This window comes from Arabidopsis thaliana, chromosome 4 (genome assembly GCF_000001735.4).
Source record: "Arabidopsis thaliana chromosome 4, partial sequence".
Taxonomy (NCBI): Eukaryota; Viridiplantae; Streptophyta; class Magnoliopsida; order Brassicales; family Brassicaceae; genus Arabidopsis; species Arabidopsis thaliana.
Window position 1 is genome coordinate 17,216,970 of NC_003075.7, and position 13,596 is coordinate 17,230,565.

At 36.4% G+C, this 13,596-nt stretch overlaps 5 protein-coding genes and 3 long non-coding RNA genes across 10 annotated transcripts; 5 read left to right on the top strand and 3 right to left on the bottom strand.

Annotated features, from left to right (window-relative positions):
• Positions 1 to 118: 118 nt before the first annotated feature.
• Positions 119 to 432, bottom strand: AT4G09315. Its single transcript, NR_142271.1, has one exon. It is a non-coding gene; the product is annotated as an other RNA (long non-coding RNA).
• On the top strand, positions 216 to 432 carry AT4G09325. Its single transcript, NR_142272.1, has one exon. It is a non-coding gene; the product is annotated as an other RNA (long non-coding RNA).
• A 507-nt stretch (positions 433 to 939) lies between these two features.
• LCB1 (long-chain base1) lies at positions 940 to 4,656 on the top strand. 3 transcript variants are annotated; one of them, NM_119811.3, is made up of 13 exons: positions 940 to 1,318; positions 1,529 to 1,734; positions 1,847 to 1,941; positions 2,066 to 2,157; positions 2,238 to 2,331; positions 2,410 to 2,482; positions 2,577 to 2,709; positions 2,848 to 3,022; positions 3,124 to 3,264; positions 3,351 to 3,446; positions 3,539 to 3,680; positions 3,780 to 3,907; positions 3,982 to 4,656. In NM_119811.3, exons 2-13 carry the CDS (start codon positions 1,629 to 1,631, stop codon positions 4,153 to 4,155), a joined length of 1,449 nt encoding a protein of 482 aa, NP_568005.1. In that variant the 5' UTR covers positions 940 to 1,318; positions 1,529 to 1,628; the 3' UTR covers positions 4,156 to 4,656. The 3 variants fall into 3 exon arrangements, with proteins under 3 accessions (NP_568005.1, NP_001329288.1, NP_001031796.1); NM_001036719.2 differs by lacking the exon at positions 940 to 1,318 and adding an exon at positions 1,339 to 1,447 and having other exon boundaries at positions 3,982 to 4,511; NM_001342410.1 differs by having other exon boundaries at positions 3,351 to 3,680.
• A 259-nt stretch (positions 4,657 to 4,915) lies between these two features.
• Positions 4,916 to 8,119, top strand: SFH12 (SEC14-like 12). Its single transcript, NM_119812.4, has 13 exons — positions 4,916 to 5,145; positions 5,225 to 5,550; positions 5,647 to 5,913; positions 5,999 to 6,076; positions 6,160 to 6,261; positions 6,353 to 6,402; positions 6,490 to 6,589; positions 6,669 to 6,743; positions 6,845 to 6,907; positions 6,987 to 7,047; positions 7,156 to 7,559; positions 7,637 to 7,711; positions 7,825 to 8,119. Exons 1-13 carry the CDS (start codon positions 5,130 to 5,132, stop codon positions 7,837 to 7,839), a joined length of 1,632 nt encoding a protein of 543 aa, NP_568006.1. The 5' UTR covers positions 4,916 to 5,129; the 3' UTR covers positions 7,840 to 8,119.
• On the top strand, positions 8,089 to 8,452 carry AT4G09335. The gene has a single exon (NR_142273.1). It is a non-coding gene; the product is annotated as an other RNA (long non-coding RNA).
• A 371-nt stretch (positions 8,453 to 8,823) lies between these two features.
• AT4G36500 (uncharacterized protein) lies at positions 8,824 to 9,864 on the bottom strand. Its single transcript, NM_119813.4, has one exon. It carries the CDS (start codon positions 9,536 to 9,538, stop codon positions 9,170 to 9,172), a length of 369 nt encoding a protein of 122 aa, NP_195368.1. The 5' UTR covers positions 9,539 to 9,864; the 3' UTR covers positions 8,824 to 9,169.
• A 1,939-nt stretch (positions 9,865 to 11,803) lies between these two features.
• AT4G36510 (uncharacterized protein) lies at positions 11,804 to 12,529 on the top strand. Its single transcript, NM_001342411.1, has 2 exons — positions 11,804 to 11,958; positions 12,417 to 12,529. The coding sequence occupies exons 1-2, from the start codon at positions 11,808 to 11,810 to the stop codon at positions 12,449 to 12,451; spliced, it is 186 nt and encodes a 61-aa protein (NP_001320152.1). The 5' UTR covers positions 11,804 to 11,807; the 3' UTR covers positions 12,452 to 12,529.
• A 51-nt stretch (positions 12,530 to 12,580) lies between these two features.
• Positions 12,581 to 13,502, bottom strand: AT4G36515 (trichohyalin-like protein). Its single transcript, NM_202964.2, has 4 exons — positions 13,255 to 13,502; positions 13,114 to 13,171; positions 12,856 to 12,982; positions 12,581 to 12,767 (listed from the first exon to the last, which is right to left on the bottom strand). The coding sequence occupies exons 1-3, from the start codon at positions 13,288 to 13,290 to the stop codon at positions 12,909 to 12,911; spliced, it is 168 nt and encodes a 55-aa protein (NP_974693.1). The 5' UTR covers positions 13,291 to 13,502; the 3' UTR covers positions 12,581 to 12,767; positions 12,856 to 12,908.
• Between the last annotated feature and the right edge of the window lie 94 nt (positions 13,503 to 13,596).

A 13,596-nucleotide genomic window follows, 5' to 3' on the forward strand; every position in this document is an offset into this window, starting at 1 on the left:
TCATTAGAAAAATTACCCTTGCTAGAATCTATTTGGTGATTTATATGAAAAATCGTGGAATAGAATATGGATGATATTTTTAATTGTAATGTAAATGTTTCAAAACATACAAAAAAGTATAGGAAACTTTGGGAGATAGGAGGAAGAAGACTGATTGACTTTTGAAGGTAGAAAAAGCTATACAAGAATGAGTGATGATGATTGGTGTGTGTGTGTGTGTGACCACCATTTCCTTCTCTTTTTCTCTCTTTCTCCTTACCGTAAGGCTTTTTTAGTAATCTTCTTTCTCTCTCTGCCTTGCCTTCAAGATTTTAGTGGTGGTCATGAATGCTTGTTGCGTCATAAGGGTAGTGTAAATGCTCTGTTAGGTGAGAGAGACTGTGTGTTGGTACTTGGTATGATAAGGTTTTTGTGGTTAGAGAGAGGGCCGAGGGGGACGCACGCGTGTCGCTTGAGGGATTAATGCAAAACCGTAACGTATCAATCTTTTTTCTTCATATAATCTCTTCTTCAACCATGATCGTCTCTCTCTTGTTGCTTACGTTTTGTTTTTTCAAGTGTGGTGAAAAGTTAATCACTTAAAAGTTAGTCATTGGGCCTCTAACAAAGCCCATATTTAAAACCTAAGACCGTTCCATTAAAATGACGTCGTATCTAAGCAACTAATTCGTGAGATGTAAATATGAATATGATATGATACTATGGTTGAACAGAATAGGAATAATATATGTATAGTGTAATGTAAATGCTACAAAATATTACAGAAAAAGTAGGGGGAACTTTGGGGTCGAATATGATTACAAGAAGGTTAGAAAAAAGCTAAACAAGAATGAGTGGTGATGATTGGTGTGTGTGACCACCATTTTCCTCTTTCTGTCTCTTCCTTACCTTTAGGCTTTAGTACTCTTTCTTTCTCTCTTTGCATTGTCCTTTAAGACTTTAGTGGTGGTGATGAATGCTTACTAGTGACTGTGTCACAGTGTGTGCTGTTGAAACATTGGGCCTCTAGGCCCATATCTAACACTTAAACGGCGTCGTATCGATGAACCAACACACAGATCTGGGCCCAGGATTCTACTGACGTATTACGAACATAGACAGATCCGCTCGTCTTCTTCTTTTACTTTTTTTTTTTTCTCTCTGAAATTGATTTTTTTTTTTTGCCGTCTGCGTTATCAAAAATCTCGAAAAAACGTTGAAAGTCAATCTTTTTGCATCGCCGAATTTGAACAACACTCCTCGTGTGTTTGACACTCTTGTGGGCACGATACCTTCTGCTCCTTGTCCATTTTGCCACCCAAAATCCAATTGGGATCAGGTAACGTTCCTCGTTTATTTGTCGGATCTATTTGTAATCATATATACTTTCTTAATCTGTTCTCCGAGATTTCGATTTCTCGTTGCTCAGTGATCCGATGCCAGATCTTTCCTGATAGTTTTTTTTTGGGTCGAATTTGGATTCAAAATTGCCACTTTTTGTTGTGAATTTTGAAAATTTGTAATACTAATTGAAGATTGGGTTTTGTAGGTTTTCCCAAAGTTGAGCTAGCTTCTCTTATGCTCGATTCGTCGAGCAAATTAATACTATAGAAGAAAAAAGTACAGAGCTTTATTAAAGCAAATTAGCAATGGCTTCGAATCTCGTGGAAATGTTTAATGCTGCTTTGAATTGGGTTACTATGATTCTGGAGAGTCCTTCAGCTAGAGTTGTCTTGTTTGGTGTCCCAATCCGAGGTATAGATTTGAAGAAACAACTTTAAGTGAACTTTGTCTGTCTATCCAAGTTTGTTGGTTATTTGAGATTACTAAAGATTTCAACTTTTTTGTTTTTGTTTTCGTTTTCCAGGGCACTTCTTTGTGGAAGGGTTGTTGGGTGTTGTCATTATCATTCTCCTCACTCGGAAGAGTTATAAACCTCCCAAGCGACCATTGACCGAGCAGGTTCTGTCTCAGATCCTTTCTTGATATTGGTTTGATAGATCACATAGGATTTGGTTCGTGGTGACATCTTTGATGTGTGGTATAGTTGAAATGTATTGAGTTTTCGGGGTTTTTTATTACTCAGGAAATAGATGAGTTGTGTGATGAGTGGGTTCCTGAACCTCTTATACCGCCAATTACTGAAGACATGAAGCATGAGCCACCAGTTCTTGAAAGGTAACGTAGAAGACTTCTATGTAGTTCGTTGTATAGCCTTATTCTGTGTTATGCTTAAAGATTTTGTTGGGTCCATACAGTGCTGCTGGACCGCATACAACAGTTAATGGAAAAGATGTGGTGAATTTTGCCTCAGCTAATTATCTTGGGCTCATTGGCCACGAGAAGTTGCTGGTAACGTGAAGCTACTTTGTTTTCAATACAATCTCTCTTCTGTTTGAATAGTTTTATTTAAGATTTGTCTTATGCCAGGAATCATGTACTTCTGCATTAGAAAAATATGGGGTCGGTTCTTGTGGGCCTCGTGGATTCTATGGTACAATTGGTAAGAAGACAATAATTTTCTAAATAGATACTTTGGTTCATCCATTGGCTCGCTTGGAAAGGGTTCTTACTGTTTGATTACTTCTCTTGACTAGATGTCCACCTTGACTGCGAAACCAGAATATCCAAATTTTTGGGTACTCCTGATTCAATCCTTTACTCTTATGGACTTTCCACAATGTTCAGCACAATTCCTTGTTTCTGTAAGAAAGGCGATGTCATTGTTGCGTAAGTACACAATTTCTTATAACATCGTTCTACTTATTAGATTACGTTAGTAGAAATCCCAGGATTACATTGAACATCTTTGTTTGAAACTTTTTTATCTCGATATTAAACTCATTCTTGTCTTTTCTATTTTCTTAGTGATGAGGGTGTTCACTGGGGAATACAAAATGGACTTCAGCTTTCAAGAAGTACAATTGTGTACTTCAAGCACAATGACATGGAATCCCTTCGAATTACCCTTGAGAAAATCATGACAAAGTACAAGCGCTCAAAGAACTTGAGGCGTTATATTGTAGCTGAAGCTGTATATCAAGTACCTGGCAGTTTTCTTTCTTCTCCTGCTTCCATATTTTGAAAATTCTCCCTGAACTGTGATGCTTACCCATTTGCCTTTGGGTATGTTAAAATCTACAGAATTCAGGTCAAATTGCGCCTCTGGATGAGATTGTAAAACTAAAAGAGAAGTATCGGTTTCGTGTTATATTGGATGAAAGCAACTCTTTTGGTGTGCTTGGCCGTTCTGGGAGAGGTCTTGCAGAGCATCATAGTGTCCCTGTAAGTATGATTGACACACATTTTAGTAGTGTTCTCATTTGCCAAACCTGATGCTAAAAATTTCACGGCGGTTTATCTTTAAACAGATTGAGAAGATAGATGTTGTGACTGCTGCAATGGGCCATGCATTAGCCACAGAAGGTGGATTTTGCACTGGGAATGCCCGCATCATCGATTACCAGGTAAACATCGATCATGCTGATTAACTAATTACAAACAAAATTAAAAAACTACCGATAATAGAAACTTTTCTCTGGGACGCTCAAATGCACAGAGACTTAGCAGTTCAGGATATGTGTTCTCTGCTTCTTTACCACCATACCTTGCAAGTGCTGCTATCACCGCCATTGATGTCATTGATCAAAACCCTGATATGTTAGTTAAGCTGAAGCAAAATGTTGCTCTGTTATGGAAAGGTTTGATCTTCAAGTTTTAATCTAATCTAGCAACAATTAGAGTTTGATTTAGTTTGTTATCTTCCTCTAATTGAAAAAGAAATGCTGGGAACAACGCAGGATTGTCAGATATCAAGGGGATGTCATTAACAAGCAACCGGGAATCACCTATTGTTTTCTTAAAATTAGAGAAATCTAGCGGTTCAGCTAAAGATGATTTGCTTCTACTTGAGAAAATGGCTGACCGTGTAAGTTCATTGTTTCTTTGCAAAACCAAATCTAGACCCTGTCCCCGTTTCTTGACATGACTAGATGCATGCAGGCTCTGAAGGAAGACTCATTGTTGGTTGTGAGTTCTAAAAGATCATTTCTTGATAAATGCCGGTTACCTGTGGGAATCAAACTCTACGTCTCAGCGGGACATTCGGAATCCGATCTTCTTAAAGCGTCGGAGTCACTGAAGAGACTTGCTTCAGAGCTTCTACTCAAGTCCTGAAACACCGAAACTCTTTTTTCTTCAAGAACAACAACACTGAAGGGAACTCTTTGAACACATCCGTGTGAGATAGTAGACAACAGAATCCGCAGAGTCAGTAGCTTGAAGATGTTCATAGCAGATTCCTAAACTGGTTCTCCACTTTCAGTGATGGGCTTGTGGTTGATCTGAAGCTCAATTGACGAAGGAGGATTATCGAAGACAATGGCTTCTTGTTCTTACATTTATTTCATTTGATCATCTGAGTTCTTTTTTTTTTTTTCCTACTCATACCCTTCAATGATCAAGTAGCTTAGTGTTGTTGCCGAAATTCAAAAACTTTCAATTTATGGGAAACAAAAAAGTTCATGTGCTGACATCAGCCTCTTAAGGCTTTCTGAGTTTCTTGCGGTAAAAGAAAGTGTTTTTGCCTCTCTCAAATCTCAATAGTATTGACACGTGTCAGTATAACACTCGTGCATAATTGACACGTGTCAGTATAACACTCGTGGGCGGTATAATGTGAACGAAAGAGCGAGGGACAGGTAATCTCTCTTCCTCTGTTTCTAAGTTTGTATAATTAGAACTGCATAACGAAAAACAAAAACAAAACAGTGACCAAAAAAAGAAGAAGAATCAATGGTTGGGGAAAGAGAGAATATGAGGTGGAGCTTTACCTCGACGTTAATGGAGTTGAGAATCCAATGGAACGATTTTGAGAGATTTTCGGAGCAATCTCACTCTCCTTTTATCTTTCTCCTTCCTCTCATTTCCTCTTTGCAGAGGTAATTTATCTTTTAATTGTCTCTCTGTTTTGTTCTGTTTTCTTAACTTCATGTTCATCGTTATCGTTGTTCGAATTTGATTTGTAATTAGGGAATGTGAATTTCTTACAGGAATTTGGCAAAGGGCATTGGCTAAAAATAATAAGACACTCGTTAGAGTGCTCGTCCCTCGTGCCCTTACCTGCCTAATTCCAACTATCTGGCAAAATCATGACTTTGATCCAAGGTATAGTAAACAAAAATGAAGAGATTTTTTAGTTCTCTGTTTTGTTATCTTCTTGTTCTTGATGTTGTTTTGTGTTTAGATGCCGAGTTGAAACCAAGGATGGGTTCTTTTAAGAAGAGGAGCTCTTCTAAGAATTTGAGGTATTCAATGACAAAGAGAAGAAGAAGTAGCAAAGTGATGTCTGTGGAGATCATCGAAGATGTGCATGACGCAGAGGAGTTGAAAGCCGTTGATGCTTTTCGCCAATCGCTTATTCTCGATGAGCTACTCCCGGAGAAACACGATGACTACCATATGATGCTTAGATTTTTGAAGGCTAGAAAATTTGATCTTGAGAAAACCAAACAGATGTGGACTGAAATGCTTAGATGGAGGAAAGAATTTGGTGCTGATACTGTCATGGAGGTATGATTATTATTCTAGAGGAACGTTTTGCAGATTTGAAAATGGTCTCTTTGAGTAGTACTAACATTCTCTTCTTTGGTTTTGTATATTTTTAAGGAGTTTGATTTCAAGGAAATTGATGAAGTGTTGAAATACTACCCTCAAGGACACCATGGAGTTGACAAGGAAGGACGACCTGTGTACATTGAGAGGCTTGGTTTAGTAGATTCTACCAAGTTGATGCAAGTCACAACCATGGATAGGTATGTCAACTACCATGTTATGGAGTTTGAGAGGACCTTCAATGTTAAGTTCCCAGCGTGCTCTATCGCCGCGAAGAAGCACATTGATCAGAGCACAACTATTCTTGATGTCCAAGGAGTGGTATGTAAAAAACCTATGTGAGAAGACCTTCAATGCTTTTCCAGTATGTGACTAAACATGCCTTTCCTTGTTTTTGTTATAACAGGGACTGAAAAACTTCAACAAGGCTGCTAGAGACTTGATTACTCGTCTTCAAAAGGTCGATGGTGACAACTATCCTGAGGTGTGATTTATATCTCTGCATGCTCAATTCTTTTCCACTGGTCTATGAACCAGTAGTTTAACTTTGTAACGACTTTGGATCAGACCTTGAACAGGATGTTTATCATCAATGCTGGCTCAGGATTCAGAATGTTGTGGAACACGGTTAAGTCCTTCCTTGACCCGAAGACTACAGCAAAAATCCATGCAAGTATTCAAAACCTTTTACTATTGAATCTTCTTCTGAATGATAATTAGTTTTCACAATTTAAGTAATTATACTTTGTTTGAATACCAGGTTCTTGGCAACAAGTACCAAAGCAAGTTGCTTGAGATAATTGATGAAAGGTGAGCTATGCAAGACGATTAGCATACAAATTAATCTATGTTATATATTATATAACATGAAACTGATTCTTATTAATTTGTGACCAGTGAACTTCCTGAGTTTCTTGGAGGTTCATGTACTTGTGCTGACAATGGTGGCTGCATGCGCTCTGACAAAGGCCCATGGAAAAATCCAGAGATCATGAAGGTGAATGATTCTTAAGACAACTATAGTGACAGCAACATAAATGACAAGAGTGAACTTGATTTTTCATTTTTTCTTACAGAGAGTTCACAATGGTGATCACAAATGCTCAAAAGGATCCCAAGCTGAAAACTCTGGAGAGAAGACCATCCCTGAGGTCTTTGCTTACTTTGAGCTTATCTATATCTCTTGAATAGTTTCCTTTACCTGAATCTTGATCACTCCTTCCAATGCTAATTATATTCAATGATCTTCCAGGAAGATGACTCTACAACAGAGCCGGCTTCTGAAGAGGAAAAGGCTTCAAAAGAGGTCGAAATTGTAAGAATGGCCAACCTCTAAACTCTTGATATCAAGTTCGCTTTTAATACTTAATCGTTATTCGTTTCTCGAGACTCAGGTCCCGGCCGCTCACCCAGCTTGGAACATGCCAGAAGCTCACAAATTTTCCCTCTCAAAGAGTAAGATGATGACTCTTGTGCATCTCTTTTTCTTGCAATATGGTTGTTGTATGTTAAAGCTAAGACATATGGAGCTTTAACGCTTCTTGTACTTTCTCTTCTAAGCAGAAGAAGTTTACGCCATTCAAGAGGCGTGCAACAACGCTACAACAGAAGGAGGGAGGTCACCTATTTTCACAGGGGTCATGGCTCTTGTGATGGGTGTTGTCACTATGATTAAAGTGACTAAAAACGTCCCAAGGAAACTAACCGAGTCAACCTTGTACTCGAGCCCCGTGTACTGCGATGATGCATCAATGAACAAGAGTGCGATGCAGTCAGAGAAAATGACTGTACCTGCAATCTCAGGGGAAGATTTCATGGCCATTATGAAACGAATGGCTGAGTTGGAACAGAAAGTGACCGTCTTAAGCGCGCAGCCAACAGTTATGCCTCCGGATAAGGAAGAGATGCTTAACGCTGCCATTAGCCGGTCCAATGTATTGGAGCAAGAGCTTGCTGCCACCAAGAAGGTACATACATTCTGAATCATTAAGATAAACTTCCTCCATTAAAGTTCTTTTTAATACTAATTTTCGTTACAATGCAGGCTTTGGATGATTCTCTTGGTCGTCAGGAGGAGCTTGTGGCGTACATCGAGAAAAAGAAGAAGAAGAAGAAGCTGGTAAGTCTTTCTTTCATTAGACTCTTGGAACTTGAGACACAAGCCATCAAGTCTTGTGCTTTTTTCACATAACCTCTATGACTGATCTTTTGTTCTGCTTGTTCTTGGAACAGTTCAACTACTGGTGAGAGAAGAACCATGAAGCGAAGGCTTAGTGGTGGCTTTATTTGTTTGATTGTATCCAAAATATCTCTGACCAAAATCATCAAAGCCAAGCTTATTGTAAAACCAATTTCTTGTGTTTCTTATTATTAAAGAATGGTGAAAAGAAAGAAAGTTTTGTTCTTTCTCTTGTGTATATTATCAAAATACCATGTACATCAAATTGCAATTTTCTTTTGTAGTTTCCTACTAGTTTAACTCACAAGTATATAATCAGAAGCGGTGGTTTAGTAATTATCAAATAAACCCATGAGTGAAAAAAAGGAAACAACGCATAAGAGTTTTTTTAAAAAGGACCGTTACGTTGAACCCTAATCACATGTGGAAAAAGGAAACAACAGAAAAAAGGAAATCCCTAACACATCATTAATGTTTATAAAATAGCCTCATCGTTTAAGTATCTTCGATCGATCATCACAAACAAAAACCTAGAGAAACAAGAAATACAGAGAGAGAGGGCTAATTGCTGTAACTTGTCTGGATGAACACAAAGTGTAGCTTTCCTGTAAGCTCGCTTCACGGCTGCTGAAGTTATGACTTCTGTTAACGGTAACGGTTGCCAACCGCTCTCGGAACAGAGGATCTGGTTTACAAACAATCAAATGTGAAAGATACTCTGTCTAGAAGAAACTGATTTGGTTCTGATTTTGTTTAATTTCCTACACCATTGCAGACCCAAATCTTGAATTGCCCTCTTGGTTCTTGTATACCAAACCAATTTTACTACTTTCAAATCCAAATACAATCAACTTGAGTAAATAAAACATTGAATCTAATTCGGTAGAGAAATCTTCTCTTGACATTCGAAAACCTAATTCTCTAACCGGGGAAGACCAAAGATGGAAACTTTCTGGGAAACTAAAGATGACGTCATAATTCGACGGGTAAAGCTGATTTCTTTATTTCTAGGGTTTTTGGAAATTTCCGATTGATGGAAAGTTTCCCTTAAGCTCCACGTAACCAACGGAGATAAGCTATTGAGATTTTTCTACTAAACGGCATCGTTTCAGCTGGACTACCAAGTTTGACTGTTGACTTTTTTTTTTAATTTCGACTCGTCTAAGACATTGCTTTCAAACTCAAAATCATTTCCAATCAAAATGTGCTCAAAAGCATACAATTTTGTTTCCAATACTTGTAATATGCTTATAAAACATAACAATATTGGATCGTTGAAATATATATACAAATAATATCATCACAAATTGAAGAAGATTTGAACTAAACAAATAAAAGAAAACTTTCATCACCCTCTCTCTTTCTTGATTATTTGTTTTAACAAATTCATATATCGATCTACTTGTAATAGATAACAGGCGCATTAGCTCTGGCATCCCACATACCACCTTCCTTTAAATACTCAAGATACCTAGAAAACTCAGGCTTCGTCGTCGTCGACTTCTTCTTCTTTCCGTAGAAAAGACTAAAGATTGGGTGACTAAATTTGCCTGTTGGTTTGACTTTCTTTGATTTCTGACGAGGAAGCTCCTCAAGAATGGTCGGAACACCACCAGCTCCAAGCTTTATAGATGGTGCGTAGTAAGGAACACTCGTCGATCTCCTTAGCTTTGCTCCGAGTAAACTGAAAGTTGAATCATCACTCACTCTCTCGTATCCTCCACGACGGCTTCTTGTCCTCGTGCTCAAGCTTCTTAGCATTTGCATCTTTAAACTGTGTATATAAAGAATTCAAGAAAGATGATGTGAAGAGAGAAGTAAAGAGATGATTGTTGTTGTTTGTTGGAATGAGAGAGAGTTTGATCAATGTGTTATAATTTATACTTAGAGAGATGTGATGAGATTTTATGGTTGTTGTATCTTATTTAATTTCAAGTGGAAATGGTCAGACTTTGGTTGCTAGCTAATTTGAAAAGTCCGACAATTGTAATGTTTAATTCTGAAAATAAAATAAAAAATAATATGTGAAGACAAGGATGGTTTCGACGAGCTTTCTTTGACTTTTCAAGTCTTTTCTAACGCAATAATTGACCTCATGCTCATCAAAGGAACTTCCACGAGCTGAGTGACGAGTCTCTCTCGGTTTATATATTAAAATCTAACTAGAGGAGGATTAAACAAATCAAAGAACTTCCACGATACTTGGTTTATATTAAAATCTGACTAGATGATGTTTACTTTGTTCAAACTGGTCAAATAAATAATATCGTCCTGTTTACAAAATTATAGAACTCGACATTATTGTTCAAAGTGGGTCAAATAAATGAATAGCATTTTTTTTAAGAAAATATTGTATTTAAAAACATGTTAAAAAACATCTAATTTAAAAGTATAAAAAAACATGTCGGCTGTCTGTGTGATAGCATGACTGTGGAATATATATATTATTATTTTTGTGTCGAAAAAGTAGAATTTGTCATCTGGTTGTAGAAATATATTTCTAATCTTTCAAACTTTTTAAGATCTACATTTGTTTTTTTATTTTTAATAAGATTTATATTCTTTAACAAGAGATGATAAATAAATATATTTTGAAAACTAATTTTTATTTATAGATATTTAATCTCGATTTTGGTTTTTTGAGTTTTCGAATTTTAGTTGGGAGAAGAATAAAAAGGTAAATACTATTAAAAGATTTATTAAATATTATTTGTCGATGTTCACATGTACATTATGTGGTAATCTTTAGATATTTCGATACCTACATCAAATTTGGATGTTGAGCTTCTTCTTAAGTCCGAGAAGAGTAAAGAAATTAGTGAGCGTGCTATTAAATATTGCTGGACAGCTGATGAAGTTTCTTGAGGAATCTGACGAGCTCCGATTGCGTGCTTTTCTTACTCTCAAAAGATTTAACACTTCTATATTGGCTTGCGATGTAGAAGCCATGAAGGTATGTATTGAAAAACCGAAAATCTAAGATTTCTATTCGTTAATAAGAAATGATAAGTAAATTTATTTTGAAGATAAACCTTTATTGTGGGTATTTAATCTTGATTTTAGTTTTTGGAGTTTTGGATTTTTGATTGGGAAAGAATAAAAAGGTAATGCTATCAAAGGAAGCCACTCTCGGCACAATTGAAAGATTTATCAAAGATTGTTTGTCAATGCCCACATGTACATTCTGTGCACTAGCCTTTAGATATTTCTACCACTACATCAAATTTGGTTTAGGGCAACAACCCATGCTCTTAGAAAAACTAAATACTATCTTTATATGAAGTTGCAATGTCGAAGTAATGAAGATTTATGTTGAAGAAATTTTTTTTTGGTTTAGACTTATTAAATCAATATGCTAAGATGGGGTAGTGAAGATTTCAATCTTATGACTTTTGATGGAGAGTAAAGAGATGATAAGTAAAAATCTATTTTGAAGATAAATTTTTATTATGGGTATTTAAACTTTATTAAATCAAAATTATTTAGTGGCACATATCAATAAAAATCGAAATTTATCCATTTTGTTTTATAATTTTCAATCCACACTGTAAATAGCGTAAGATATCTGTGATTAATTACAAACCGAATATGAATCAAATTAAGATTCTATTACACCTAACGATTATTATAAATAAAATATATACTTTACAAAGAAAAAGCGGTAATCCTCGAAGGTATTCATTGAGATTGTTAATATTAATAAAATAATTTATTTTACCATTTAATTTAGTTATAAATTTTAATCCAAACCATAAATGGTATCGACTTGTTTGGACCTTGAGGGAAAGGTCTAAATTTCTATAATTCGCATGAATTTTTAAACTAAATACATGGAATTCACTAAGAGAATTACCTAGAACCTGATTTATTTCAAAAGTGGACTATCAAAGTGAGATTTTATTACGTCAAACTTCGAATTACAAAAAAAAAAAAAAGAACATCATTTTCACTTGTAGGTAAAAAGAGGTATATCAATATTTTAATTAATTTATCATATGTCCCTCTTTTGCTAATTATTATTTTAATTTATGATCCGATGATGCGAGAAAACTTTCAGGTAATGAGAGAGCTGTTTGAGTTCGCCGCCCTTAAGACGGGAAATTTCTTGCTAACACAGATTAATGGCCAATTTCTTAAAATCAACGCATTAATGGCGGGTGGAGTTTTGGTCGGTCACATTGAGTGTGGTATGGATTTGAAAATTTTTGAATTCGATATTTTTTTGTCGGTCGGTCAACGCATTAATGTTATTTTGTTTGATCTACCAGAACGCTAAACTTGGTTTGTAATTTATTTGAAACCTCTATTTTGTGTGTTAACTAACTCATGTCAAGGCCGATGGATCATCTTGACGCATGTATTGAATTTTAAGCTCATTAGACAGAGTCCTTATTTCATGATTTTCCTTTTTGGAGGCTCTCGTATTACCATGATGATCCAATCAATTGTCGTGATTTCCTGCCCCGGTTAACTTCTTCTATCTATGATCCAAACACTGCTATGTTTATATCAGGGCTTACTAGAAACTGTCAAGTATTACAAGAAAGAAAACTCAAAAGGATTCCATGTGGAATCAAGGAGTAAAAGCCCACCGTTGGTCTTTGGTACAAAATGTATGCTAACTGCGGTTGGTCTTGATAAACAGGTGAGTGGAAGTGGACAAAGCTACTCAAGAACTGAAGACATCAACAAAAAGACTAAGCCTGAATGATAACAATCTTTTTCAACTTTGCGATGTAAGGAAACAAATGTGAAATCATACAAGTGGATTTGCAGTTAAGAAGAGTTGAGACTTGAGATAGTTGTTGCAATTCCACGAGATAGTTTTAGATTTACTCAGATTACTACATCACGTTCGTGAGATACAATTATGGGAAGTTAGTTCTACAGATCCCAACTCAGGTAAGAACATAAATACATAAAAAGCGAAAGAAACAAGCAAAAGCCATTACGATTGATTCCTTCATTCTCTCTTGTCTTGGGAAGTCGTCGACGACTGAAACGATGATCATGTTGATACATGAAGATCCAACTAGTGGGTTTTGAAAATAAAATCCAAAAACAAACTATTTTCTTTCTTTTACCTCGCCAAGGGAACCAGAAGCAGAAGCATGATGATCTTCTTCCCGGCTACGAATTACATACTCATGGCGTATGACGTGTAAAAGACTGCCCCTTTAAATACGTAACTGGCAAAACCACGATTCGCCTCTTGAGCAAAAACAATAAGACATCACCACACCAAAAAGCAAACCGAAGATGAAACATATGGCAATTGTTAGACCCAAAATAAACAAAAACAAAGAAAAACATGAGTAATGGCAAAAATCTTGCTGACTCACCCATCTGATGATTCTCTGAAGGTAACTCTCGAGATGATGACATCCCTCTTCGACAGTACTGCAAATTGACGCAATTGCAATCAGCCAGAGACATTTGAATCAAAGCAGGAGAAATTCATATGAATAAATCGGTTCAGCTACCTTAGCAAACGCGGATCCACCACCCCGTATCATCATGGCTTATCGCTGCCCTTTCCTCCCGACCGCGGAAAAGGTTTGTCCAAAGTATCCCCCTATATTTCTTCATTATCTAATAGCCCGATAACGCCTAATCCAGCCCACTTTTTCCGGCCCATCATATCTAGTCGATGTGATCTATAACATTTTGCATTTTACATATCTTTTGTTAGCTAAGCTAATTAGTTCAAATTTACATGTGTAGACTTGCGAGAGAATGGAAGAACGTGGACTAATACGATACGAACGTGGACTAATAATATAGAGGATATATACTCAACTAATCAAGCACAACTTTACAAAAAA

What these genes read in the sequence shown, in the direction of transcription:
- LCB1 (NM_119811.3), top strand. Translation starts at nt 1,629, where the DNA reads ATGGCTTCGAATCTCGTGGAAATGTTTAATGCTGCTTTGAATTGGGTT. An exon ending in AGCGACCATTGACCGAGCAG is followed by an intron (nt 1,942 to 2,065) that starts GTTCTGTCTCAG and finishes TTTATTACTCAG; the next exon opens with GAAATAGATGAGTTGTGTGA. An exon ending in CCCGCATCATCGATTACCAG is followed by an intron (nt 3,447 to 3,538) that starts GTAAACATCGAT and finishes TCAAATGCACAG; the next exon opens with AGACTTAGCAGTTCAGGATA.
- SFH12 (NM_119812.4), top strand. An exon ending in CTTGAGATAATTGATGAAAG is followed by an intron (nt 6,403 to 6,489) that starts GTGAGCTATGCA and finishes ATTTGTGACCAG; the next exon opens with TGAACTTCCTGAGTTTCTTG. An exon ending in CTTCAAAAGAGGTCGAAATT is followed by an intron (nt 6,908 to 6,986) that starts GTAAGAATGGCC and finishes CTCGAGACTCAG; the next exon opens with GTCCCGGCCGCTCACCCAGC.
- AT4G36500 (NM_119813.4), bottom strand. Translation starts at nt 9,538, where the DNA reads ATGCAAATGCTAAGAAGCTTGAGCACGAGGACAAGAAGCCGTCGTGGA.
- AT4G36510 (NM_001342411.1), top strand. Translation starts at nt 11,808, where the DNA reads ATGATGCGAGAAAACTTTCAGGTAATGAGAGAGCTGTTTGAGTTCGCC. An exon ending in GGTCGGTCACATTGAGTGTG is followed by an intron (nt 11,959 to 12,416) that starts GTATGGATTTGA and finishes CTTGATAAACAG; the next exon opens with GTGAGTGGAAGTGGACAAAG.
- AT4G36515 (NM_202964.2), bottom strand. Translation starts at nt 13,290, where the DNA reads ATGATGATACGGGGTGGTGGATCCGCGTTTGCTAAG. An exon ending in GTGGATCCGCGTTTGCTAAG is followed by an intron (nt 13,172 to 13,254) that starts GTAGCTGAACCG and finishes GTCAATTTGCAG; the next exon opens with TACTGTCGAAGAGGGATGTC. An exon ending in TTCAGAGAATCATCAGATGG is followed by an intron (nt 12,983 to 13,113) that starts GTGAGTCAGCAA and finishes TTTTTGCTCAAG; the next exon opens with AGGCGAATCGTGGTTTTGCC.